Here is a 27,976-nt window from a genome sequence, read left to right as displayed (position 1 = left end):
ATCTGGAGTTGTGTAGGCTGTAATGGACAATCAGAGATTCCTTCCCTATACTTGTGAACCAGTGAGTGAAGAATTGATTGAAAAGTACAAATTCTTGAGGGGTTTTGAGAGGGTTCTAGATTCTCCTTCTGGGAAGAGCCTAAAACTAAAGGTCACTTATTTTAAAAGGGATCATCCACTTACAGTCATAGAGTTATATAGCACAGAAACAGGCCCTTCGGCTCAACTCATCCATGCCAACCAAGTTGGCTACCTGAGTCAGTCCCATTCGCCTGCATTTGGCCCTGAACCCTCTAAATCTTTCCTATCAAATGTCTTTTTAACAATGTAATTGTACCCCCATCTACCACTTCCTCTGGCAGCTCATTCCATATACCCATCACCATCCATTGGAAAAAGTTGTCTTTGGGTCCCCTCTAAGTCTTTCCCCTCTTTTAAACTGATGTTCTCGTTTTACACTCCTCTGTGACCATTCACCTTTCATGCCCCTCATGATTTTATATACCCTTTCATAAGGTTACACCTCAGCCTCCTATACTCCAGGGGAAAAATGCCCCAACCTTATAACTCATGTCCTCCAGTCACAATAACATCCTTGTTAATCTTTTCTGCACCCTTTCCAGGTTAATGACATCCTTCCTGTAGCTCAGTAACCAGAACTGCACACAATATCCCAAGTGTAGTCTCACCAACATCTTGTACAGTTGGAACATGATATCCCAACTCTTATACTCAATGCCCTGACTGATGAAGGCAAGTGTGGGAAACACTTTCTTCATTAGTGTCTACCTGTGTCACCAGTTTCAGGGAACTAGGTACTTGTACATCCAAATCTCTTTGTTCTACAACACTCTCCAGAGCTCTGCCATTTACTGTACAAGTCCTGTCCTGGCTTAACTTTCCAAAATGTAGTGCTCCACACTTGTCCAAATTGAATTCCATCTGCCATTACTTGGCCCACTTTCCCATTTAATCTAGATCCTGTTGTAATCTTAGACAACTTTCTTCACTGTCCACAATACCACCAATTCTGGTGTCATCCCCAAACTTACCAACCATATACATTCGTACCTTGTACATTCTCATCCACATCATTAATATAGCTGATGAACAGTGGACCCAGCACCAATCCCTGTGGCATACCACTGGTATCAGGCAATATAGATCAATTATGGGCAGAGAAGTGGCAGATGGAGTTTAATCTGGGCAAGTGTGGGGTCATAGAGTTACAGAGCATGAAACAGGTCTTTTAGCCCAACTTGTCCATTACCAAGCATGGTTCCCACCAAGCTAGTCCCATTTGCTGGTGTTTGGCCCATATCCCTCTAAAACCTTCCTATCCAGTACATCCAAATATCTTAAATGTTGTTATTGTACCTGCCACAACCACTTCTTCTGGCAGCTCATTCCATATACGCACTGCCCTCTGGGTGAATAAGTTGCCCCTCAGGTCCCTTTTAAATCTTTCGCCTCTCACCTTAAACCTATGCCCTCTAGTTTTTAGTTCCCCTTCCCTGGGAACAAGACTGTGTGCGTTCATCCTATCTATACCTCCCATGATTTTATACACATCTGTAAGGTCACCCTCAATCTCCTGCGCTCCAAGGAATAAAGTTCTAGCCTGCCCAACCTGTCCCGGCAGCATCCTGGTAAATTTTTTCTGCACCCTTTCCAGTTTGTTGATGTCTTTCTTATAACAGGGTAACCAAAATTCTATATAATACGCTTAAGAGTGGTCTCCCAACATCTTGTACAATTGCAATATAACGTTCCAACTCCTATGCTTAATGTCCGGACTGATGAAGGCCAGGGTGCCAAACGCCTTCTTCACCATCCTGTCTACCTCTGACGCCACTTTCAGCAAACTATATACTTGTAAAGATGTTGCACTTTGGGAGGTGAAAGGTAAGGGGAGAGTATACAGTTATAATGGCAGGACCCTTAACAACACTACTGTACAGAGGGCTCTTTTAGGGTCCATAGTTCCCTGAAAGTGGCCTAACAAGTGAAAAAACCCTAACCTTAACTCTAACCCAATCTACTGTATTGCTCCAATAGAAGGTACCCCATGCAAGGCTTATTGAGAAAGTAAGGAGGCATGGGATCCAAGGGGACATTGCAATGTGGATCCAGAACTGGCTGGCCCACAGAAGGCAAAAAGTAGTTGTTGAAAGGTCGTATTCTGCATGGAGGTCGGCGACCAGTGGTGTACCTCAGGGATCTGTTCTGGGACCCTTACTCTTTGTGATTTTTATAAACGACCTGGATGAGGAAGTGGAGGAATGGGTTAGTAAGTTTGTGGATGACACAAAGATTGGAGGTGTTGTGGATAGTGTGGAGGGCTGTCAGAGGTTAGAGCGGGACATAGGATGCAAAATTGGGCTGAGAAGTGGCAGATGCAGCTCAACCCAGATAAGTGTGAAGTGGTTCATTTTGGTAGGTCAAATATGATGGCAGAATATAGTATTAATGGTAAGACTCCTGGCAGTGTGGAGGATCAGAGGGATCTTTGGGTCCAAGTACATAGGACTCTCAAAGCAGCTGCACAGGTTGACTCTGTGGTTAAGAAGGTATACGGTGTTTTGTCCATCAATCGTGGAATTGAATTTAGCAGCTGAGAGGTAATGTTGCAGCTATATAGGACCCTGGTCAGACCCCACTTGGCGTACTGTGCTCAGTTCTGGTCACCTCACTACAGGAAGGATGTGGAAGCCATAGGAAGGGTGCAGAGGAGATTTACAAGGATGCTGCCCAGACTGCAGAGCCTTATGAAAGCAGGCTGAGGGAACTTGGCCTTTTCTCCTTGGAGTGACGGAGGATGGGGGGGACCTGATAGAGGTATATAAGGTGATGAGAGGCATTGATTGGGTAGATAGTCAGAGGCTTTTCCCCAGGGCTTAAATAGTGGCCACAGAGGACATAGGTTTAAGGTGCTGGGGAGTAGGTATAGAGGTGATGTCAGGGGTGTTTTTTTTTTACTCAGAGTAGTGAGTGCATGGAATGGGCTGCCGGCAACGGTGGTGGAAGTGGATACGATAGGGTCTTTTAAGAGACTTTTGGATAGGTGCATGGAGCTCAGAAAAATAGAGGGCTATGCCTATGCCTAGTAATTTCTAAGGTAGGGACATGTTCAGCACAGCTTTGTGAGCGAAGGGCCTGAATTGTGCTGTAGGTTTTCTATGTTCTCTTTACCCTTACGTTTATTTTCTCAGCTTTCCAGTTCTGATGAAGTGCACTTGACCCTGAGTGTCAACTCCACTTCTCTCTGCCCTGCACCTGACCCCCAAGCTGCCTGATCTGTTGAGCACTTACAGCAGTTTCTGTTCTGGATTTTCAGTATCTGCAGTTGGATTCTTCAATTACTTTTAATGTATCTTCATGGGTGACGTTCTGAGGTGGCAACGAAGATGAACGATTAAGGTGGAGCAGTGGATATTTGTCTACATGGATTTTAGTAAGGTGTTTAACAAGGTCCCTCATGGTAGCCTCATCCAGATTCAGAATTGGCTTGCCCAAAGAAGACATGGATAGGTCTTATTCTGGCTGGAGGTCCGTGACAAGTGGTGTTCCACAGGGCTCTGTACTGGGACTTCTGCAGTTTGTAATATATATAAATTACTTGGATGAAAATGTGGATAAATTGGTAGATGACATGAAGATTGGTGGCATTGTGGATGGTGTAGAAGGTTGCCAAAGGGTATAGCGGGATATAGACCAGTTACCGATATGGGCAGAGAAATGGCAGATGGAGTTTAATCCAGGCAAGTGTGAGGTGTTGCACTCCGGGAGATCAAATATAAAAGGAAAGTACCCTGTTAATGGCAGGACCCTTAACACTGATGTACAGAGGGATCTTGGGGTCCAAGTCCATTGCTCCCTGAAAGTGGCCACACAAGTTGATAAGGTGGTAAAAAAGATGTATGGCATGCTTGCTTTCCTTAGTCAAGGCATTGAGTTCGGAAGTTATGTTACAGATTTATAAAACTTTAGGCCGCATTCAATTCTGGTTGCCGCATTATAGAAAGGAGAGGTGCAGATGAGGTTTACCAGGATGCTGCCTGGATTAGAGGGCATGTGCTATCAGGAGAGGTTGGACAATTTTGTCTTGTTTTCTCTGGAGAGGTGGAGGCTGAGAGGAGACCTGATAAGAGGTTTATAAGATTATGGGAGGTACTGATAGACAGCTGCTATCTTTTTCCCAGGGTAAATGTATAATTCTAGAGGGCAAGTTCAAAGGAGATGTGTGGGGCAAGATTTTTTTTTACACACAGAGTGGTGGGTGCCTGGAATGCATTGCCAGGAGTGGCGGTGGAGGCAGGTACAATAGAGACATTTAAATGGCTCTTAAGCACATGAATGTGCAGAGTATGGATAATGTGCAGGCAGAAGGGATTAGGTGTTATTAGCTTAATTAGTTCAGCACAACATCAAGGGCTGAAGGGCCTGTTCCTGTGTTGTACTGTTGTATGTTCTACATGCACACAATGAGACAACTTGTACGTGTTATACAATTCATGCACACAACAGTTGTGCCATTAAGACAATTTATGGTTATAATGGCTGAAGCTACAGCTTAGTGAGTGCAGTATTTACACTAAGTTCCACCTCCTAGCTGTGTTACCATATGGGGGTTCAGTGGGTTGTGGTCCAATATGAAGAGTCGGTCTTGACCACCAACACACATCTCCCTGCAAAAGTTGTTGATCAGATTTGGGGCATCACCAGTGAAATTGTTATCTCTGGATTAAATGGAAATATTTTATAAATAACTATCATTAGTTGTTGAAGCTATTTTGGTCTCTAACTCAGAAAACATGAAAGCATGGCATTTTCTTGAAAAATTTAAAAAATTCCTTTTGTTTCATTATATGCCATATACTGTTCAAAAAGTGACATTTAAAAAGTGTAAATATTAATATTTCATGTAGCACAGCAAAGTGGCTTGAATGTGGGACATCTTAGATAAAATTACTCTGAGTTACCTTTGATTTTGTGATTGATTGTGTTAAGCAAAATCATATACCACAATGTCCCAGTCAGTGGTGAAGTAGTTCAAGTCTGGTAATCCAGTTGGTATCCTTAACCGGAATCTTGTCAGGGCATCAGAATTAAAAGCAATCAAATGTGAAACATTTGTTACACCATTTGCTTCAATATCATTATGTAAGCTGATAGCAGAGTTCATACATGGTTTCTGGAAATTTGCAGTGTATCAATCCGCTCCCAGTCCACCATTGCTAAACCAGCTTGAATACTCAATGTAGCTGATTGTTTAATTGCCGCAGTACACCAACCACGATCTCTCGCAGAGTCTGAAACAGCAGAGGTGAGATGTTGTTATATCATTTCACTATCAGAATCACCTGGACTACTCTGCAGTAAATGAATAACCTACTGAATCTCCACAGCCTTTCCAGGACAGCAATGGAATGCTCTTTAATCGACTAGGTCTCAAAAAGCTTGACAACACCAGCATGAATGAAATGGCCTGCTAGCTTAACACACTATCCAGCACCACAAAATGTTATGCACTGTTTACAAGCTATAAAATGCACTGGTAGGTGTCTGTTTAATGGCTGAGCTTACTGACACCAGAGTGCGAAATGCAAACAAAGCTCATTTTATCCAATACTTTCAGAAGACCTCCAGTAAAATCAGAAAATGCTGGAAAACTCAGCAGGTCAGGCTGTATCTGTGGGAAGAGAAACAAAGCTAATGTTTCAGATCAAAGACTCATCAGAGATTTAACCTGATATGTTTGGTATGTTCCTCTTCCACAGCTACCTGCTGCGTATTTCCAGCATTTTGTTCTTATTTCAGATTTCCAGATACACAGTTTTTTTTATTTTCACTCAGGTTGCACACTGGAGTTATACTAAGTGTCAGAGACAATTCCCAGTGCCAACACAAACTCAGGGAATGCTTGAAAATGGAGTTCATGGCTAATGCTGTTGAATGCTCATAGTAACAATGCTAATCAATGACAATCAAAAACAGCTTTTCAAGTTTGGGGCCATCTGAGTTGTTTCTATTACAATCTACACTGCCAATCATGCCAAGGGAAAAAAAAATCCACCTTCTGCATTAAGTTGTGGTCTGACCTGTGGTTTGCAGTGTTCCTCGATCCAGTTGAAAACACAGGCTGACAATTCCTGAAAGCTGGCCACAGAGATGCAGGCATTGAAGGACTGGAACAATAAGTCCATGATATTTTGAAATATACTGAATTTGACCTGATCAGTTACTTGATCCTTGCCTTGTTGAGGATTATTCTGATGGGCTTTGACAATCTGTTCATAATTCCTGTAAACAAAATTATTTGTTCATTTAAACATTTGTTCATCACCATTGGTTTAGTATCTCAGTGGCCAGTGTGTCCTCACCAGTGATCGAAAGTCCTGGAACCCACTTTATACTTTTGCTTAACATTAATCAAAAATAAAAATTCAAAATGCTTTGTATGAACATTCAAAATATGAAAATTATTGGAGAATCCTGGAATGAGTGGCTGAATAGGACAATAAAACACCTGTTGTGAAAGCAAGGCCAACTTTTTATATCAGCACATTAGTGATGTTTAAGAGGCATTCAGAGAGACACATGAATGTACAGGGAACGGAGGGACATGGATCATTTGCAGGCAGATTAGCTTAATTTGATATCATGGTCCCCACAGACATTGTGGCCAAAGGGTCTGTTCCTGTGCTGAACGGTTCTATCTACACTACTTTCTTTTACTAACCTCATGTGCCATGACTCCCGTAATCTTGAATATCCAAAAATCTATCATAACTTGATGATAGAGTCTCCTTCACTCTTGAGAGACACCATCCCTACATCTACACTATAAAACCCCATGATCTTATATGTTTCAGTGAGATCACGTCTCAATCTCCTGAACTCTAGAAAATATGGGCCCAGTAGGTTAATCTGTCCTCATAAAGCAAACACCATCCCAAGAATCAATCTGGTGAATCTTCTACTTCATCTTAATGGAAGCACATTCTTCCTGGGGTGGGGAGGACAATCCTGCACACAACAGTCCAGATCTGTTCTCACCAGAGTATATTGTGTTGGGTCTCTTCAATCTTATTCTTAGTGTTCTGTTCCCACTAACAATAGATTCCAGCATTTCTCCTACTAATAATGTCAGAGTAACTGATCTGATCATTAGTCCCAGCCACAAGGTTAATGGGATAATAGTAACATATTCTTACTGTTACGAGGTGACTAGGTGTCCGTGTATAAAAGTAATCAGGATAACTGAGGTAATGGGGAGCAATTCTCTTGTCAAAAATTTTGTAAGTTTTTTTCTGATTTATAATCACTGTCATAGAATTAGTCAATTCACACAGGGGAGGCCACTCAATCTATCACAACCATGCCAGTCAAAAAAAGAGCTACCTAGCCTAAGTTCACCCGCTAACAGCAGGTTCATCGTCCTGCAGATTAGGGCTCTTCATGTGCACATCTAAGTTGGCCGGGAAGAACATACTGCTGAAACTTACATCTTCATAATCTTCAGAGCCATGACATCTTTGCGCAGAGTGGAGAGTTCTTCGTCCTGCTTCTTCTTCTCTTTGTGCAGAAACTGGATATAATCGATAGCTGCAAGGACATAACAATTTCACCATGACCTAAACTTGATACTTGGAAGTTTTCTTTCATGGTCCAAGTCAGAGTTTACAGTACCTGTGTGAAGGGTTAGATTTGAACCAAAAAAACTGCAATAAATCCATGAAAGTACATTGATGTGTATCATCAGGGCCATTGCTGTGTTATTACTTTGTTATGACGTTAGTGAATTTTATGGGATATGGACATTGCTGGCAAGGCCAGCATTTATTGCCTAGCAAGTCCCTTCTTGTACCCTGGTAGTCCTTCTAGGGATGGCACGCTCATGGTGCTGTTAAGTAATTTTCAGGATTGATGGAATGACAATATATTTCCAAGTGCATGATACGGAAGGGAATCCTCATACATCTGTTGCCATTCTTGATGACAGAGGTCATAGGTTTAGGAAGTGCTGACAGAGTAGTTTTGGTGACTAATTGCAGTACATCTCCTGTTGCGGAGGGAGCAAATGCTTAGGCCAGTGCATAGGGTGCCAATGCCCAACTCATCCATGCTGACCAGGATGTCCATTTGCCCACATTTGGCCCATAACCCTCTAAACTCTTCTTATCCATACAGCTGTTCAAATGTCTTTTAAATGCTGTTATTGTACCTGCCTCAACCACTTCCTCTGGCAGCTCATTCCATTTAGGCACCACCCTCTGTGTGAAGAAGTTGCCCCTCAGGTTCCTATTAAATCTTTCCCCTCTCACCAGAGAAGGGAACCGGAGGAGTAGGTCAGAGGAAGAAGGGAATGGGGAAAAGTTAGATCAAACAGGCAGAGAGGCTTTGGGGAAGGAGAAGCAGAATACAGGCTGTAAAAGTAGTAAGGTAGATGGACTGAAGTGTGTTTACTTAAATGCAAGAAGTGTCAGGAATAAGGGGGATGAACTGAGGTCTTGGATAAGTATGGGGGACTATGATATCGTGGCTATTACTGAGACGTGGCTGACGTCAGGAGAGGAGTGGATATTGAATATTCCTGGTTTTCGATGTTTTAAGAGGGATAGGGAAGGGGGGAGAAGAGGTGGAGGGGTGGCGATACTGGTCAGGGACACTGTTACGGCTGTGGAAAAGATGGATGTTGTAGAAGGATCATCTCTAGAGTCCGTATGGGTGGAGTTAAGGAACAAGAAAGGAGCAGTTACTCTACTAGGAGTATTCTATAGGCCCCCCGGCAGCAGTAGAGATATAGAGGAGCAGATTGGCAGGCAGTGTTTGGAGAGAAGCAGAAATAACAGGGTTGTTATAATGGGAGACTTCAACTTCCCAAATATAGACTGGAACCTGCTTAGTGCCAAAGGTTTAGATGGGACAGAATTTGTTAAATGTGTCCAGGAGGGATTCCTGACGCAGTATGTTGACGGGCCGACTAGAGGGAATGCCATGTTAGATCTAGTTTTAGGAAATGAACCGGGACAGGTGAAGGATCTATTGGTGGGTGAGCATTTGGGGGACAGTGACCATTGCTCCATAACCTTTAAAATTGTCATGGACAGGGACAGGTGCAGACAGGACAAGAGGTTTTTCAATTGGGGAAGGGCTAACTACGAGGCTATAAGGAGAGAACTTGGGAGTGTAAATTGGGATGTCCTTTTTGAAGGAAAATGTACCATGGGGATGTGGTCGATATTCAGGGATCTTATGCAGGATGTTAGGGATAAATATGTCCCGGTGAGGCAGAGAAGGAATGGCAGGGTGAAGGAACCGTGGGTGACAAGAGAGGTGGAACGACTTGTTAGGGAGAAGAAGGTAACATACGTGAGGTATAAGCAGCAAGGTTCAGACAGGGCCCGTGAGGAATATAGGGTAGCGAGGAAGGAACTTAAGAAAGGGCTGAGGAGAGCTAGAAGGGGACATGAAAAAGGCTTTGGCTAGTAGGGTTAAGGAAAATCCCAAGGCCTTTTTCAAGTATGTGAAGGGTAGGAGGATGGCTAGGGTGAAGGTAGGTCCGATTAAGGACAAAGGTGGGAGAATTTGCCTGGAGGCGGCGGAAGTGGGAGAAGTTCTGAATGAGTACTTCTCTTTGGTATTCACCAGGGAGAGGGGTCTTGATGATGCGGAAGGGAGTGCTGGTAGGGGTAATGTTCTCGAGGTTGTTGATATCAAGAGAGAGGATGTGTTGAAATTGTTAAATAATATTAAGACAGATAAATCTCCGGGGCCTGACGGGATTTTCCCCAGGCTGCTTCGAGAGGCTAGGGAGGAGATTGCTGAACCGCTGGTAAGGATCTTTGAGTCCTCGTTGTCTATGGGGGTGGTGCCAGAGGATTGGAGGATTGTGAATGTGGTCCCCTTGTTCAAAAAAGGTAATAGGGATAGGCCAGGGAATTATAGACCGGTGAGTCTCACGTCTGTGGTGGGTAAGCTGTTAGAAAGGATTCTAAGGGATAGGATTTATGAACACCTAGAGAATCATGGACTGATTAGGGACAGCCAGCATGGCTTTGTGAAGGGAAGATCTTGCCTCACAAGCCTGATAGAGTTCTTTGAGGAGGTGACCAGGAAGATTGATGAGGGCAGTGTGGTGGATGTGGTTTACATGGATTTTAGTAAGGCATTTGATAAGGTTCCTCATGGTAGGCTTCTTCAGAAGGTCAGAGGCCGAGGGATCCAAGGAAGCTTGGCTGTGTGGATTAGGAATTGGCTTGCATGTAGAAAGCAGAGGGTTGTGGTGGAAGGAGTGCCCTCGGATTGGAAGGCAGTGACTAGTGGTGTCCCGCAGGGATCGGTTCTGAGACCTCTACTTTTTGTGATATTTATAGATGACTTAGATGAGGGGGTGGAGGGCTGGGTTAGTAAGTTTGCGGACGACACTAAGATAGGCGGTGTTGTGGATAGTGTGGAGGGCTGTCGGAGCTTACAGAGGCATATTGATAGGATGCAGAGCTGGGCTGACAAGTGGCAGATGGAGTTCAATCTGGAGAAGTGTGAGGTGGTACACTTTGGAAGGACAAACTCCAGGGCAGAGTACAGGGTAAACGGCAAGGTACTTGGCAGTATGGAGGAGCAGAGGGATCTGGGGGTTCATATTCACAGTTCATTGAAAGTTGCCTCACAGGTGGAAAGAGCAGTTAAGAAGGCCAATGGGATGTTGGCTTTCATAAGTCGCGGGATTGAGTTTAAGAGCCGCGAGGTTATGATGCAGCTTTACAAAACTCTAGTTAGGCCACATTTAGAGTACTGTGTTCAGTTCTGGTCGCCTCATTATAGGAAGGATGTGGAGGCATTGGAGAGGGTGCAGAGGAGATTTACCAGGATGCTGCCTGGATTGGAGGGTATTGAATATGAGCAGATGCTTAAGGTGCTAGGGCTTTATTCACTGGAAAGGAGGAGGATGAGAGGAGACATGATAGAGGTATATAAAATATTGAGAGGAATAGATAGAGTAGACAGTCAGCGCCTCCTTCCCAGGGCACCAATGCTCAAGACGAGAGGTCATGGCTTTAAGGTTATGGGTGGGAGGTTCAGGGGAGATGTCAGAGGGAGGTTTTTCACCCAGAGTGGTTGGTGCATGGAATGCACTGCCTGGGGTGGTGGTGGAGGCAGATACATTGAACAGGTTCAAGAGCTTGTTGGATAGGCATATGGAGGAACGTGAGATAGAGGGATATGCGGGAGGAAGGGGTTAGGTAGTGTGAGGGTGGTCTGATGGACGGCACGACACGGTGGGCCGAAGGGCCTGTTTTGTGCTGTATGGTTCTATGGTTCACTTTAAACGCATGCCCTCTAGTTCTTGATTTCCGAATCCCAAGACCCTTGAGCATTGTTAAATCTGCACTCATCCATGTCTGCTACATAAACAACTTGCTCTGCCACTAGCAACGCCTGCATTTGAAAATATGAAGATTTTTCTGTTGCTCATTCATTCGATTTACTCTTAAAATTCGGTTTTTGTAAATTTTGTGCACTTTGCTCAAAATCTTCTCACTACACAAGACTGAAGAAATATCACTAAGACAGAAACCTGCTTCTGCTCCATAAAGGTGCAACGAACAAACACTGCAACAATTTGCAGAGGCAGGATCACAATGCATTTTACAGCATTAAATGCACCAGTATTTATTAAGAGGCAGAATTATACATACTTTTCTGAAGAACTGTGGCTTTGCTTAGCTTCTGGGATCCAATTAAGGAATCTTGCTGTTGGCATGTGGGGACGATTGACTGTAAATCATCATATCCTTTCTGTAGGACAGTGTTCAGGCACAGTTATTAGAGTAATGATCAAATTAGTTATACTAAGCATCAACGTTAAAGTTTCTAAAGTCTGATTTCCCCACCTTGATGGCATTCCGTCTCTTTTGTTCAGCCTGCGTGTGGGCTTGTCTCCGTCGATCTTTGTATGTCTCTTTATAAGTGGGTTCCTGCCTGTAGTCACTATCTTCATCATCTGCAGTTGGAGAACAATCATTGTCTGTCATGCATTCAGCTACAGAGGAAACAGAATGTGTCAATCACTTTGTTAAAGCTTTGAAGTGCTTTTTCTAGGTATCAGTTAGACTAAAGATTCTCATCAAAACTGCTGTTACACTCTTACGCCTACATTAATGAACTCTTTGTTGCTTCACTTGCTAAAGGCTCCTCAGGCACCAAGAAATCTTTCTTCTAATTTAGCTGACTGGAAATGCCACCTTGGCAACCAGTCATTTTGGAACTTTAGTTGGAATGCAGAAAGGAGAAAAAGTGGAATCAAGGGAGCTCTACTGCTGACCACTATCCAGTGCCCTGGGTGAAATCTATGTGCCAACCATTACGCTCAAATAGCCTCTGATATACAGTGGCATGCAAAAGTTTGGGCACCCCTGGTCAAAATTTCTGTTGCTGTGAATAGCTAAGCGAGTAAAAGATGGCCTGATTTCCAAAAGGCATAAAGTTAAAGATGACACATTTCTTTAATATTTTAAGCAAGATTACTTTTTTATTTCCATCTTTTACAGTTTCAAAATAACAAAAAAGGAAAAGGGCCCGAAGCAAAAGTTTGGGCACCCTGCATGGTCAGTACTTAGTAACACCCACTTTGGCAAGTATCACAGCTGGTAAATGCTTTCTGCAGCTAGCTAAGAGTCTCTCAATTCTTGTTTGGGGGATTTTTGCCCATTCTTCCTTGCAAAAGGCTTCTAGTTCTGAGAGATTCTTGGGCCGTCTTGCATGTACTGCTCTTTTGAGGTCTATCTACAGATTTTCGATGATCTTTAGGTTGGGGGACTGTGAGGGCCATGGCAAAACCTTCAGCTTGTGCCTCTTGAGGTAATCCATTGTGGATTTTGAGGTGTGGTTAGGATCGTTAGCTGTTGTAGAAGCCATCCTCTTTTCATCTTCAGCTTTTTGTTTACAGACAGTGTGATGTTTGCTTCCAGAATTTGCTGGTATTTAATTGAATTCATCCTTCCCTCTACCAGTGAAATGTTCCCTGTGCCGCTGGCTGCAACATAAGCCCAAAGCATGATCGATCTACCCCTGTGCTTAACAGTTGGAGAGGTGTTCTTTTCATGAAATTCTGCACCCTTTTTTATCCAAACTTTCCTGCATCCTCACCACAAAATTCAGTGTCAGAAGTTTGCAAAGGAACATCTAAACAAGCCTGATGCATTTTGGAAACAAGTCCTGTGGACTGATTAAGTTAAAATAGAACTTTTTGGCTGCAATGAGCGAAGGTATGTTTGGAGAAAAAAGGGTGCAGAATTTCATGAAAAGAACACCTCTCCAACTGTTAAGCACGGGGGTGGATCGATCACGCTTTGGGCTTGTGTTGCAGCCAGTGGGACGGGGAACATTTCACTGGTATAGGGAAGAATGAATTCAATTAAATACCAGCAAATCCTGGAAGCAAACATCACACCATCTGTAATAAAGCTGAAGGTGAAAAGAGGATGGCTTCTACAACAGGCTAACGATCCTAAACACACCTCAAAATCCACAATGGACTACCCCAAGAGGCACAAGCTGAAGGTTTTGCCACGACCCTCACAGTCCCCTGACCTAAAAATCATCGAAAATCTGTGGATAGACCTCAAAAGAGCAGTGCATGCAAGACGGCCCAAGAACCTCACAGAACTAGAAGCCTTTTGCAAGGAAGAATGGGCGAAAATTCCCCAAACAAGAATTGCAAGACTCTTAGCTAGCTGCAGAAAGCGTTTACGAGCTGTGATTCTTGCCAAGCCAAAGGGTGTTACTAAGTACTGACCATGCAGGGTCTTTTGCTTCGGGCTCTTTTCCTTTTTTGTTATTTTGAAACTGTAAAAGATGGAAATAAAAAAGTAATCTTGCTTAAAATATTAAAGAAATGTGTCATCTTTAATTTTATGCCTTTTGGAAATCAGGTCATCTTTTACTCACTTAGCTATTCACAGTAACAGAAATTTTGACCAGCGGTGCCCAAACTTTTGCATGCCACTGTATTTGGCCAAAGTTACTTGAAGAATGGTCATGATTTACACATGAAAAGTGCTGGCAGCAACAGGATGTGCCCTGAGCAGACTGTTTTTATAAAATTGTGTTATTAATTTAAAATGTGAAATAACAGGCACACCTTGGATCTGAGGGTTTCTTAAATCAGTACATAGACCAACAAGAGGAGGGGCCATATTGGACCTGTTAGGGAAATGAGCCTGGCCAGGTGACTGACCGTTCAGTGGGAGAACATTGAGGAAACAAATGATCATAACTCCATCAGTTTTAAGATAGCTACGAATAAGGATAAATATGGACATGGCGGGAGAGTATTAAATTGGGGTAGGGCAAACTACGAGGGTATTAGGCAGGAATTAGGTCGGGTTAATTGGGAACAGCTATCTTTGAGCAAGTCCACATCTGACATGTGGAGGGTGTTTAGAGAGCAACTGCATAGAGTACAGGATAGGTATGTTCCAGTAAGGAAGGAAGGACAAGGATGGCAAGGTAAGGGAACCCTGGTTTATGAGAGAGGTGATGAATTTAGTCAAGAAGAAAAAGGAAACATGCAAGATTTAGGAAGCTAAAATCAAAAAGTGCCCTTGAGATTAATAAAAAAGCTAGAAAAGAACTCAAGAAGGGTATTAAGAGAGCCATGAAGTCTTTGGCAAGTAGGATTAAAGAGAATCACAAGGCAATCTATACATGCATCAAGAGCGGGGAGTAACTGCACAGGCGTGCGACGTCAGTCGGAAGCGTGCACGCAGTTTAAAAAGCGAAGGGAAGTCTTTGGCGTCTCGATCGGGAGCGAGAGGCGAGCAGCCGAGGAGTTCCGAAGAGATAAGTGTTTTTTTTTCTCTAACAGTTTCGGGGATAGTGGGGAGTAACTGCGCAGGTGCGTGACGTCAGTCGGAAGCGCGCACACGCAGTTTAAAAAGACGACTGCCATAACCAGTGGGCAACAGAGTGAGTGGGAGCAGAGTGTTTTGGGCTTCGGTGTAAAGGTGCAAGGCGGGAGAGTAGCTGGTACATAAAGGTAAGGTTTGACCTGCTATAAATTTTTAAGTAGGGAAAAAAAACTAGGTAGGGGGAAAAAAATAATTAGTTCAGATGGAGGACATGGTGGTGTGCTGCAGCTGCTTGATGTGGGAGCTTGTGGACCTTCTTGTGGTCCATGATGACCACGTCTGCAGTAAGTGCTTGAGGCTGGAGGAACTTCAGCTCAAAATTGATGAGCTGTAGTTGCAGCTTCAAACACTGTGGAGCATCAGGGAGCGAGAGAGTTATGTAGATACTGTATGTCAGGAGACAAGTCGCGCACCCCCCCCCCCCCCCACCCTTAGAGCAGGTACTTCTGGGGTCCAGGAAGTAGATAAAAGGGTGACTGTCAGGGGAGAGAAAAGGAAAAAGAAAATGAACAGGCAGATAGTGCAGAGGACCCCTGAGGCTGTTCCCCTCAATAACAGGTTTTCCGCTTTGGAGGCTGTTGAGGGGGATGACTTGCAGGGATCAAGCAGCAGTAGCCAGGTCTCTGGCACTGGGACTGGTCCTGCTGCTCAGAAGGGAAGGGAGGAGAAGAGGAAGGCAGTAGTGATAGGGGACTCAATAGTCAGGGAAACAGATAGGAGGTTCTGTGGCAGTGAGCATGAATCCCAGATGGTATGTTGCCTCCCAGGTGCCAGGGTCCTGGATGTCACTGACTGGGTCCACAGGATTCTTGAGCGGGAAGGACAGCCAGAAGTCACGGTTCATGTTGTGATAGATGAGGGGGTGGAAGGATGGGTTAGCAAGTTTGTAGATGACACAAAGATTGGTGGTGTTGTGGATAGTGTGGAGGGCTGTCGAAGCTTACAGAGGGATATTGATAAGATGCAGAGCTGGGTTGACAAGTAGCAGATGGAGTTCAATCCGGAGAAGTGTGAGGTGGTACACTTTGGAAGGACAAACTCCAAGGCGGAGTACAAGGAAAATGGCACGATTCTGGGCAGTGTGGAGGAGCAGAGGGATCTGAGGGTTCATATTCACAGATCACTGAAAGTTGCCTCACAGGTGGATAGGGTGGTTAAGAAAGCTTATGGGATGTTAGCTTTCATAAGTCGTGGGATCGACTTTAAGAGCCGCAAAGTAATGGTGCAGCTTTACAAAACTCTGGTTAGACCACACTTAGAGTACTGTGTACAGTTCTGGTCGCGTCATTATAGGAAGGATGTGGAGGCGTTGGAAAGGTGCAGAGGAGATTTACCAGGATGCTGCCTGGATTAGAGAATATGGATTATGAGGAGAGACTAAAGGAGCTAGGGCTTTACTCATTGGAGAGGAGGAGGATGAGGGGAGATGATAGAGATGTACAAGATATTGAGAGGAATAGATAGACAGCCAGCGCCTCTTTCCCAGGGCGCCAATGCTCAAAACAAGAGGGCATGGCTTTAAGGTAATGGGTGGGAAGTCCAAGGGAAATGTCAGAGGGAGGCTTTTCACCCAGAGAGTGGTTGGTGCATGGAATGCACTGCCTGGGGTGGTGGTGGAGACTGATACATTGTTCAAGTTCAAGAGATTGTTAGATAAGCATATGGAGGAATTTAAGATACAGGGATATGTGGGAGGAAGGGGTTAGATAGTCTTAGGTGTGGTTTGAAGGTCGGCACAACATGGTGGGCTAAAGGGCCTGTGTTGTGCTGTACTGTTCTATGGTTCTATGGTTATAACTAAGGAGAGGGAAGGACCACATAAGGATAAAGGAGAGAACATGTGCTTGGAGGCAGAGGATGTGGGCGAGGTTCTAAATGAGTACTTTGCACTGGAGTTTACCAAGTATAAGGATGTGGAGGATAGTGGAGTGTGCTAATATGCTAGGGCATTTTGAGACAAAGGAAGTGATAATGTTGGGTCTCTCGAAGAACATTAAGGTGGATAAGTCCCCAGGGCATGAAGGGATATACCCCAGGTTATTGAGAGAGGCAAGAGAATCAGATTGCTGGGGCTTTGACCAAGATCTTTGTGTCCTCTCTAGCCACAGGCATGGTCCTGGAGGAATGGCAAATAGCTAATGATCTGATGTTCAAGAAGGGAAATAAGGATAATCCTAGAAACTACAGACCGGTGAGCCACACGTCAAGTGGTAGGGAAACTATAGGAGAGGATACTTAGCAATAGAATTTATGGGCATTTGGAAAACCATGGCCTAATTAGGGACAGTCAGCATGGCTTTGTGCGGGGCAGGTCGTGCCTTTCTAACTTGATTGAGTTTTTTGAGGTGGCAACAAAAGGTGATTGATGAAGATAGAGCTGTGAATGTTGTATACATGGATTTTAGTAAGCCATTTGACAAGGTCCCTCATGGGAGTCTCGTCCAGAAAGTTAAGATCCATGGGATCCACGATGACTTGGCCATTTGGATTTAGAATTTGCCTCCCCATAGAAGACAGGGGTAGTGGTCAATGGGATTATTCTGGCTGGAAGTCCATGACTAGTGGTGTTCCACAGGGATCCAGACTGGGACTTCTGCTGTTTGTGATATCTATAAATACCTGGATGAAAACATAGATGGGCGGGTTCGCAGACAATACAAAGATTAGTGGCACTGTGGATCATGTAGAAGAATGCCAACGGATTAGGTGGGATATAGATCAGTTGAAGATGTGGTTGGAGAAATAGCAGATGGGAGTTTAATCTGGCCAAATCTGGTGTGTTGCAATTTGGGACATCAAATGTAGAGACAGGAGACAGTTAATGATAGGACAATTAACAGTGTTGATGTACGGAGGGATCTTGAAGTCAAGTCCATAGCTCCCTGTAAGTAGCTGCACAGGTTGATAGGGTGGTAAAGAAGGTGTATGGCATGCCTGCCTTTATTAGTCGACGCATTGAGTTCAAGAGTCAGGAAATTAAAATGCAGCTTTATAACACTCTGGTTAGGCCATATCTAGAGTATTTCATTCAATTCTGCTCGCCTCATTATAGGAAGGATGTGGAGACTTTGGAGACGACGCAGAAGAGGTTTACCAGGATGCTGCCTGGATTAGAGGGCATGTGTTATAAGGAAAGGCTGGACAAACTTGGGTTGTTTTCTCTGGAGTGGCAGGCTGAGAGGAGATCTATAAAACTGAGGGGCATAGATTGACTGCCAGTACCTTGTTCCCAGGATTGAAATGTGTAATACTAGAGGTCATGCATTTAAGGTGAGAGGGGGTAAGTTCAAAGGAGATGTGCGGGGCAAGTATTTTACACAGAGTGGTGGGTGCCTAAAACATGCTGCCAGGGGTGGCGGTGGAGGCAAATATGATAGACGCATTTAAGAGGCTCTTAGGCACATGAATGTGCAGAGAATGGAGTGATATGGATATTGTGTATCTAGAAGGGACTAGTTTAGTTAGGCATTTAATTACTAGTTTAATTATTTTGGCACAACATCATGGGCCGAAGGGCCTGTTCCTGTGCAGTGCAGTTCTACGTTCTTGCAACTGTCACCAACTTTATGACGTAAGCTGGGTTTTGAATGACCCATACAGGGGACTATGAGAGAAGGGAGGGGAACACAAGAGAATTGCTTGCAGAGGGGATCGCGCTAGGCTTTAAGAAACCAAAGCATCTTAAAATTTGTATTTTTACAACAAAGCTGCATATTTTAGATGTTCCATTGTTAATTATTTCCCAGTTATGTGTAATTTGCTTAATCACCACTTCAGTCATTAAATATTGTTTCGTGTGTTCTTCTAAGGTTATCCTTTGAGGAAGGTGTATTCATTGTGGATCTGAGCCCCTCCCATCTAATATTCCAAGCCATCCACATCCAGTAGAAATTATCACCTTCCAATCTGATATCCAAATTGTGGAAAATTTTACCATCTTGCGTAAAGATGATGGTTCCCCCATCCCCCCAAAACCCCCGCCAACTGAGAAAGGTTAAGGGTCTTCGACTTGAAACCTTAACCCTGTTTCTCTTTCAACAGATGCTACCTGACCTGCTGAGTGTTTCAGCATTTTCTCTTTATGTTCCATCACATTCCTGACATGCCTTGTAGATGGTGAGAAGGGATTGGGGTATCACGAGGTTACTTGACAGGATACCCAGTCTCTGACCTTCTGCAGACACAATTTATGTTGTAGGTCCAGTTGAGCTTCTAGTTAACAGTGATCCCTGGGACGTTGATGGTGGGGAGCTCAGCCATGATCATGTCATTGAATACCCAAGGTAGATGATTACACTCTCTCATTGGAGATTATCATTAGTTGGCACTTCTTGTGGTCTAAATGTTACTGGTCTTGTATCATCCCATGCCTACAGGCTAACTTGGTCTTGTTGCATGTGGACATGTATGGGTTAATTTGCTAGGATTATGAATGGAATTGAACATTGTGTAGTCATCAGAGAACATTTTGACTTCATGATGGAAAGAAAGTTATTGATGAAGCAGCCATAGCTGAGCACTGAGCACTACCATTAATGCTCTTAAAAACTCTAGTTGCTATGTCCTTGGTCTGGGATAATCAAACTTCATTAACCACAACCATCTTAAACTGGTTGATGAAGGATAATCGAGTCTCTGGTCAGGAAAAATGGAGGTGGGTACAATTACAACATTTAAAAGTCATTGAGACAGGTACATATATAGGAAAGATTTGGAGGGATATGGGCCAAATGCAGGAAAATGGGACTTGCTCAAGTAGACAACTTGGTAGGCATGGATGAGTTGGGCCGAAGGGTCTTTTTCCATGCTGTATAACTTTGTGCTAGGCATGACCCCAACCACTGGTTTTACCAGAGCTCCTTCATACCACACTGCTCAAATGCTGCCTTGATGTCAGGGCAGTCACTCTCACCTCATCTCCAAAATTCAGCTCTGAGGTCCATGTTTGGACCAAAGTAGTGATGAAATCTGGAGCTGAGTAGTCCTGGCAGCTGACAGCACTGTCAACGACACCTTCCATCATTTTCCTGATTAGTGGAAGTAAACTAATTGAGCATAATTAACAAGATTTACCCTTCTTTTAGAGTTATACAGCACAGTAAAAGGCCCTTTGACTCAACTTGTCCATGCCCACCATGATGTTTATCTCAGCGAGTCCCATTTACTTACATTTGGCTCATTTTCCTCTTGATCTATCCTATCCATGTACCTGTCCAAATGTCTTTTAAACATTCTAATTATTTCTGCCTCTACCACTGCCTTTGGCAGCTTGTTCCATACACCCACCACCCTCTGTGTGCTCTCTAGTTTAAGACTTCCCTACCCTTGGAAAAAGACTGTGACCACCCACCTTATCTACATGCCTCATGATTTATAAACCTCTATAAAGTCACCCCTCAGCCTCTGAAGCTCCAGGGAAAGAAGACCCAGCCTCTCCTTATGACTCAAGCCCTCCAGTCCTAGTATCAACCTTGTCAATCTTTTCTGCACCCTTACCAGCTAAATGATATCCTTCCTATAGCTCAGAACTTCACACATTACACCATGTGGTCTCACCAGCGACTTATACTGTTGCAACACGACGTCCCAACTCCTGTACTCTGTGTCCTTACTGGTAAAGGCCAGCGTTCCATACGTCTTCTTCACCACCCCGTCTACCTGTGTCACCACTTTCAGGAAACTACGGTTTCTCTGTTCTACAACTCTCTCCAGAGCCCCACCATTTACTGTGTAAGTCCTGCCCTGGTTTAACTAACAAAGAAGCCCCAGCCAAGAAGGAAAATAGGGATATTATAGACTGGTGAGTCTCATGTTAGCAGTATGGAAACAAATGGAGGATTCTTAGGAATAGGATTTATGAGCATTTGGAGAAGCATGGTTTAATTAGGGACAGTCAGTATGGCTTTGTGTGGCGCAGGTCATGTCTGACTAATCTGATTGAGTTTTTCGAGAAGGTGACAATGGTGATTGTTGAAGGTAGAGCTGTGGATGTTGTATACATGTATTTTACTGAGGTGTTTGACAAGGCCCTTCATAGTAGGCTCATCCAGAAAATTAGGATGCATGGGATCCATGGTGACGGCTGAATGGATCCAAAATTGGCTTGCCCATAGAAGACAGAGGATAGTGGTGGATGGGTGTTATTCTGGATGGAGGTCTGTGACTAGTGGTGTTCCACAGGGATCTGTACTAGGACTGCTGTTGTTTGTCATATATAAAATTGATTTGGATGAAAATGTGGTAGGGTGGGTGAGTAAGTTTGCAGACGACACAAAGATTGGTGGTGGTGAGGATTGTATAGAAGATTGCCAAAGAATAGAGTGGGATATACATCAGTTGCAGATATGGGCAGAGAAGTGGTAGAAGAAGTTTAATCTGGGCAAGAGTGAGGTGCTCCACTTTGGGAGATCCAACATAAAGGGAGAGTACACAGTTATTGGCAGGATCCTTAACAGCATTTTAATGAACAGAGGGATCTTGGGTTCCAGGTACATGGCTCCCTAAAAGTGGCTGCGCAGGTTGATAGGGTAGTAAAGAAAGTGTATGGCATGCTTGCCTTCATTAGGTGAGGCACTGAGTTCAAGAGTCAGGAAGTTTTGTTACAGCTTTATGAAAGTCTGGTTAGGCTACATTTGAAGTATTGCATTCAATTCTGGTCACCTCATTGTAGGAAGGATCTGGAGGCTTTGGAGAGGGTGCAGAGGCGGTTTACCAGGAAGCTCCCTGGTTTGGAGGACACGTGCTACTATGAGAAGAGATTACACAAGCTGGGGCTGTTTTCTCCAGAGCAGCGGAGGCTGAGGGGAAGTTTGAAAGAAGTTTATAAAATTATGCAAGGCATAGATAGACAGCCAGAATCTTTATCCCAAGGTCAAAATGTTTAATATTAGAGAACATGTATTTAAGGTGAGAGGGGGTAAGTTCAAAGGGGATGTGTGAGGCAAGTTTTTGTTTTAGAGAGTGGTGGGGGCCTGTAATGCATTGCCAGAGGGTGGTGGTGGAGGCAGATATCAAAGGAGCGATTAAGAGAGTTTTAAATAGGCACATGACTATGCAGAGAAGGTGGAGATATGGTCAATGTGCAGGGAAGAGGGACAAGATTAATTAGGAGACATTGGTTTAATTAGTTCAGTACAACATCGTGGGTCAAAGGGTCTGTCCTGTGCTGTACTGTTCTATGTTCTGTTCTAAAAATGCAACACTTTGCAAATTGTCTGAGTTAAATTCCATCTGCCATTCCTTGGCTCTTTCCTTTTGCAAACAGGACAAGCCGGGAAATGTTCCACATTGATAATAGGTGCCAGTGTGATAACTGTACTTGAACAGCTTGCTTGAGGTATGTTTAGTTCTGGGGCAGAGGTACTACAACCCTTGTGTTATCTGGTCTCATAGCCTTTGCAGAATCCAGAGTTCTCACGCATTGAATTGACTTTAATGAATGGAAGGGCACTATGGAGTATCTTGGAACAGAGGGCGCATGGAGTACATGTTCAAGTATCCCTGATGGTGGAAGCACAAGGTAAATAAGGTGGTTAAGATGGCATGCAGGACATTTGCTTTCATTAACTGGGAAATAAAAGAGCAGGGAGGTTCTGGTACCACTACATAAAGCATTGGTTATGCCACAGCTGCAGTGCCATTTGTCACCATACCATAGGAAGGAGGCGAACAAGTAGCTGAGATTCATAGGATGTTGCCTGAGACAGTGCAGATCAGTTATGAGGAGAAACTGATAGAATGAGTTTGTTTTCCTTGGAGTGACGAGGTTGAGATAGGATTAATTGAGGTGCATGGAATTGTGAAGAACATAGATAAGGCAGATGGCAAGAAACTTTTCCACCGTTGAGGTGTCTAAAACCAGAGGATTTAAGTTTAGGGTAAGGGGTAGGAAGTCTAGAGGTGATGAGGGGAGGAACTTTTTCCACACAGAGGATGGATGGAATCTGGAACACACTGCCCAAATGGGCACGTGACTGCAGGTGCTGGAATCTAGAGCAGAGAGCAAACTGCTGGAGGAACTCAGTGGGTCAGGCAGCATCTGGACGGAAAGGAATTAAAGGAATTGTTGACACTTCAGGTCGAGACCCTGCATCAGGATTGTCAGGATTTGGATTTTTGCTGCCCGGTGTGGGGGGGGGGGGGGGGGGGGGGGGGGGGGGGGTGTGGGGGTGGGAGTGCGGACGTGGAAGCCAGGTGTCTCACATCACTGAGGGATCTAGAGTAGCATTTGAATCACCAAGGCACCAAAGTATATGGGCCAAGTGCTGGAAAATACAATTACTGTAGATGGTATTTGATGGTCAGCACAGACACAGTGGGTTGATGGGTCTGCTTCTTGGTCCTAGGTCTCTGTGGTTCTATATTCAAGGCTGAAATAAATGTTTGTGTTATAAAGGAATCGATGCTTATGGGCCAGAAGGAAAGGAAAGTAGAGGTGAAGATAAAAATCAGATCAACTACGATCTTATCGAGTGGCAGAGCAGGCTCAAGTGGTCTTATGTTCCTAATTGGAGATAGCACAGAGGTAGGGCAGAAACTGATGTTAAAGGTGGTTAAACTGTGGTAGAGGCTGAGGTCCTGCACAGCCCGAGGCCCTGCATAGGGTGAGGTGATGTTACAACCTGAGTAATGCAACACAGAAGTCGCTGACTGCTCCCCCCACCACCCCCAGCTCAGCCCCTACCTCATCACCACCGCCAGCTCACAACTCCACCACACCAACCCCCACAGCTCAACCCCCCACCCCCCAATAGCTCACACCCCAAGTACAGTAGGGGTTTTAGATGCTGCTGAAATTTTTTCTTATTGATTTTGCAAACTTTCCCAAGTACAAAACAAATCTGCATAAACACCCCTTCTGCTGCAGGTCAATGTATAGGCCAGACATCAGTGAAATATAATTACTTCACATGTCAGGCTTCCTTCCCTTACTCCCTGGATACCATCAATAATATATCCTTCAGCAAAGATCTCGTTATGGCCAGTATTTTGGTTGACTAGATCTGATATTGGTGGCAAAACTCAAGGTCACCCTTGGTGGAAGGACATTCAGACACAACTCCCCTCTCCCACATCCCACCAAGCCCATGAGCTGTATAATTTTGCAATATTTAGGTCTGCTGAAATTGCATTTCTAACTTAACTTTTTTTTAATCAAGTTAGAGTAAGTGAACTTCTATAATTTGCAGCCTTTCATTGTGCTTAGAATAATTGGGTGCACATCCCCAACTATTGTAAACTGTAATTAGTTATAAGAACAAGTCACTCACATTGAAGACTGGAAACAATGCAAGTTCAAGTTTTACCTGTGTTAGGAACAGAGGAGGCACTGGTGGAACCTGTGTTGGATGTGATGCTGTTTGCTCTCGACCCTATGCTTCCTTTTCTTGTGTTGTCAGCAAGAAACACTGAGTGGGGGGGGGGGGGGGGTGGAAATCAGAGTATACAATGGCTGTGAGATAACCTTCCATAAAATGTATAGCCAAACATTTGACTGCAAGTAAATCTGCTCTTTACATTTAATTAATGTACATATACACAACCCAAGCAAATACAACTGGCCAAGTACATTTCACAGTATAATAATAACTATAATATAGGAAACGGCAGACAATTTGTGTACAGAAAGGTCCCACAAACAGTAATGTGATAATACCCATGCAATGACTATTAGTCCAGGACAATGGTTCTAACTCTCCTGGTCTTCAAAGTAGTGCCATGAACTATCCACTTAACAAATGTTACAATTTTCAAGTCTTTCATATTTCCGTACAACATAAGAGGAGGCCTTTCAGTGCAGAGTCTATTTTGACTCTGAGTAATTCCATCAATCCCAATCCTCAATTTACTTCACTGCAACCTATTCTTTCTTACATTCCCCATCAACTGCTCAACCAACTAGAGTAATACAGCTCTGAAACAGGCCCTTCAGCCCACCTCATCCATGCTGACCAAGGTGCCCATCTAAGCCAGTCCCATTTGCCTGTATTTGGCCCATATCCCTCCAAACCTTTCCGGTCCATGTACCTGTCCAAATGTCTTTTAAATGTTGTAATTGTACCCACCTCAACCACTTCCTCTGGCAGCTCCTTCCATATACGCACCATCCTCTGTGTGAAGAAGTTACCTCTCAGGTTCCTTTTAAATCTTTCCCCTCTCATATTAAACCTATGCCCTGTTTTAGTTTTTGGTTCCTTCTCCCTACCTATGCCCCTAACAATTGTATACATCTCTATTAGATCACCTTTCAGTCTCCTGCGCTTCGAAGAATAAAGTCCTATCCGAACCAACCTCTCCCTATAACTCAGGCCCTCAAGTTATGGACCAGTACAGCACAGCAACAGGCCCTTCAACCCATGATGTCTGCGCAGAACATGATGACGAATTAACCAAATCTCTTCTGCCTGCACATAATCCATATCCCTCCATATTCATGTGTATGTCTAACTCCACCACTGCCCCTGGCAGCCTGTTCCAGACACCCACCACTCACTGTGTAAAAAAACCTTGGCTCGCACATCTCCATTAAACTTTCTCCTTCTCACCTTAAATGCATGTCTTCTAGTACTTGTTATTTCTACCCTGGGAAAAAGATTCTGACTAGAGAAACAAAGATTCCTATCTTCAGTCCTGAAAAAGGGTCCTGACCTGAAATGTTGACCGCCTGCTTTTCTCCACGGATGCTGCCTGGCCTGCTGAGTTCCTCCAGCATCACTGTGTTTTTCAAAAGATTCTGACTGTCTACTCTATCTGTGCCTCTCATAATTTTATAAACTTCTATCAGGTATCCCCTCAGCCTCTGATGGTCCAGAGAAAACAACCCAAATTTAGAACATCGAGTAGTACAGCACAGAACAGGCCCTTCAGCCCACAATGTTGTACCAACATAGCTAATCCCTCCTACTTACAGAATGCCCATATCCCTCCATTTTCCTCTCATTCACGTGCCCATCCAAGGCCCTCTTAAAAGCCCCCAATGAATTTGCCTCCACCACCCTATCAGGCAACGCATTCCAGGCATCCACCACTCTCTCAGTAAAACAACTTACCCCTCACATCCATTCTGAACCTACCCCTCTCACCTTAAATGAATGCCCTCTGGTATTGGATCACTCAATAATGGGAAAAAATATTGCTCGTTTGTCCAAGCAAAAAGAGTTTGTCCAAACTCTCCTTATAGCACATACCCTCTAATCCAGGCAGTATCCTGGTAAACCTTTTCTGCATCCTCTGCCTCTACATCCTTCCTTTAATTTGGCAACCAGAAATGCATACAATATACCAATATACCAAAGTGTAACCTAACCAATGTTTTTCCACTAATGTTAAACCAACATGACTTTCTTACTCTTGTATTCAGTGTCCCGACTAATGATGAGAAACATGCCATACCCCTTCTTTACCACCTTATCTACTTGCGTGGCCACTTTTAGGGAGCTATGGATTTGGACCCAAAGATCCCTCTGCACATCAACATTGTTAAGGGTCCTACCATTAACTGTATATGTTCCCCTTACATTTGACCTCCCAAAGTTCAACACTTCACACTTGCTCCATCGGCCATTTCTCCATCCATATCTGTAACTAATTTTGTTGTATCCTTTGAAGCACTCGACACTATCCACATCGCCACCAATCTTTGCATCATCTGCTATCTTACCAACACATCCATCTACATTTTCATCCAAGTCATTTATATATATCACAAACAATGGAGGCCCAGCACCGATCCCTGTGGAACACCACTGGTCATGGACCTCAAACCAGAATAACACCCTTCCACCAATACCCTCTGCCTTATATGGCCAAGCCAATTCTGAATCCAAGCTACTAAGTCACTGTGGGTCCATGCATCTTAAACTTCTGGGTCAGCCTACCATGAAGGACCTTATCAAATGCCTTACTAAAATTCATGTGGACAACATCCACTGCCCTACCCTCATCAATCAGTCCTGGCAACATTCTCATCAATCTTATTTGCACTCTTTTGAGCTTAATGATGTCTTTCCTATAACAGGGTAACCAAAACTGTACAAACAGTGCCTTGCTCCTTCAACATAGCACACCCCCCACTCCCCAACTGAAGTGCTGGGCTGTGACGAGGTGGTGGGAAGAAAGCTTTCTCACCTAAGAGGGCAGGGGTAACCTTGCAACTGATGTGTTGGGGGAATTCTCTGACTTTGTCATTCAGTTAAAGGTTGAGGTCTCTCAGGCCCTGTACTTACCAGATTCAAAGCCATTGTCACTGATCGAGGATTCAGTCTGTGGTCAGGTAGAAATTCCAGAGCACGGAGAGGAACAGATGGTTTTAGATTAAAGAATGTACACTTCTCCACCTCCCCCTTCTTGCCTCACCCACCCTCTCTCCTCACCCCAACCCATCCCCAACCCACTCTCTCCTCCCCATCCTCTATAATCTTCTCAGTGCCTTTCAAACCCTCTGCCAACTGTTACGCCTTTCCCTCGTCACTGTGGCCAACATCTTCTTCAAATCATCCTCTTCCCCGTTCTTCACCTCCTCTCTTCCACTACCCCTTTTACCATTGTCTCCCCCTAAATTACCTCTTCTCCCCCACCCTCCCCTCCCCCACAACCCGCCCACCCCACCGCCACCCCCTCCCGCAGCGCTGCCCAGCGATCCCCCCCTCCCCGACCCTCAGTCGCACCCCCCGCCCCCACATCCGTGCGGTCCCTCTCTTTCCTCCTCTTATCCCCCCCCCCCCCCGGTCCACCCCCAGCGGTCACCCCTTCACCCCCCCCCCCCAAGGGTCCTCCCCCACAGACCCCACACACCACCCCCCCACCATCACCGCCCCTCCCCGGGGTCCCCCGTCCCCCCCGGTCACCGCCCCTCCCCCGGGGTCTCCCCCCCCGGTCACCGCCACCTTGATCCACGGCTCCTCGGACGATCCACTCGGCTCCGCCATCGCGCGACTGACCTCTGACCCGGAACTACACCGCCGCCTCGCCGGAACCACAGCAAAGGCCGTTCGGTCCACCGGGTCCGTGCTCGCCGCCCGGCGCCGGGACCGAACCTGAACACTTGCGAAACGTCGGGCGAG

At 44.6% G+C, this 27,976-nt stretch overlaps 1 protein-coding gene across 2 annotated transcripts; it reads right to left on the bottom strand.

Moving 5' to 3' along the window:
• Positions 1 to 55: 55 nt before the first annotated feature.
• Positions 56 to 27,976, bottom strand: mlx (MAX dimerization protein MLX). Of its 2 annotated transcripts, none has more exons than XM_052038935.1 (8): positions 27,800 to 27,976; positions 27,140 to 27,176; positions 24,221 to 24,322; positions 11,898 to 12,046; positions 11,703 to 11,802; positions 7,509 to 7,608; positions 6,102 to 6,303; positions 56 to 5,312 (listed from the first exon to the last, which is right to left on the bottom strand). In XM_052038935.1, exons 1-8 carry the CDS (start codon positions 27,839 to 27,841, stop codon positions 5,256 to 5,258), a joined length of 789 nt encoding a protein of 262 aa, XP_051894895.1. In that variant the 5' UTR covers positions 27,842 to 27,976; the 3' UTR covers positions 56 to 5,255. The 2 variants fall into 2 exon arrangements, with proteins under 2 accessions (XP_051894895.1, XP_051894896.1); XM_052038936.1 differs by having other exon boundaries at positions 11,898 to 12,007.

This window comes from Pristis pectinata, chromosome 25 (assembly GCF_009764475.1).
Source record: "Pristis pectinata isolate sPriPec2 chromosome 25, sPriPec2.1.pri, whole genome shotgun sequence".
NCBI lineage: Eukaryota > Metazoa > Chordata > Chondrichthyes > Rhinopristiformes > Pristidae > Pristis > Pristis pectinata.
Note: the sequence above shows the minus strand (reverse complement) of the source record. Positions and strands in the feature narration are given on the sequence as shown.

Excerpts from the sequence above, each read along its gene's own strand:
- mlx (XM_052038935.1), bottom strand. The coding sequence starts at position 27,841 with ATGGCGGAGCCGAGTGGATCGTCCGAGGAGCCGTGGATCAAG. Across the intron at positions 11,803-11,897 it reads AGAGACGGAATGCCATCAAG|AAAGGATATGATGATTTACA; the intron begins GTGGGGAAATCA and ends ACTGTCCTACAG. Across the intron at positions 7,609-11,702 it reads AGCCACAGTTCTTCAGAAAA|CTATCGATTATATCCAGTTT; the intron begins GTATGTATAATT and ends ATGTCCTTGCAG.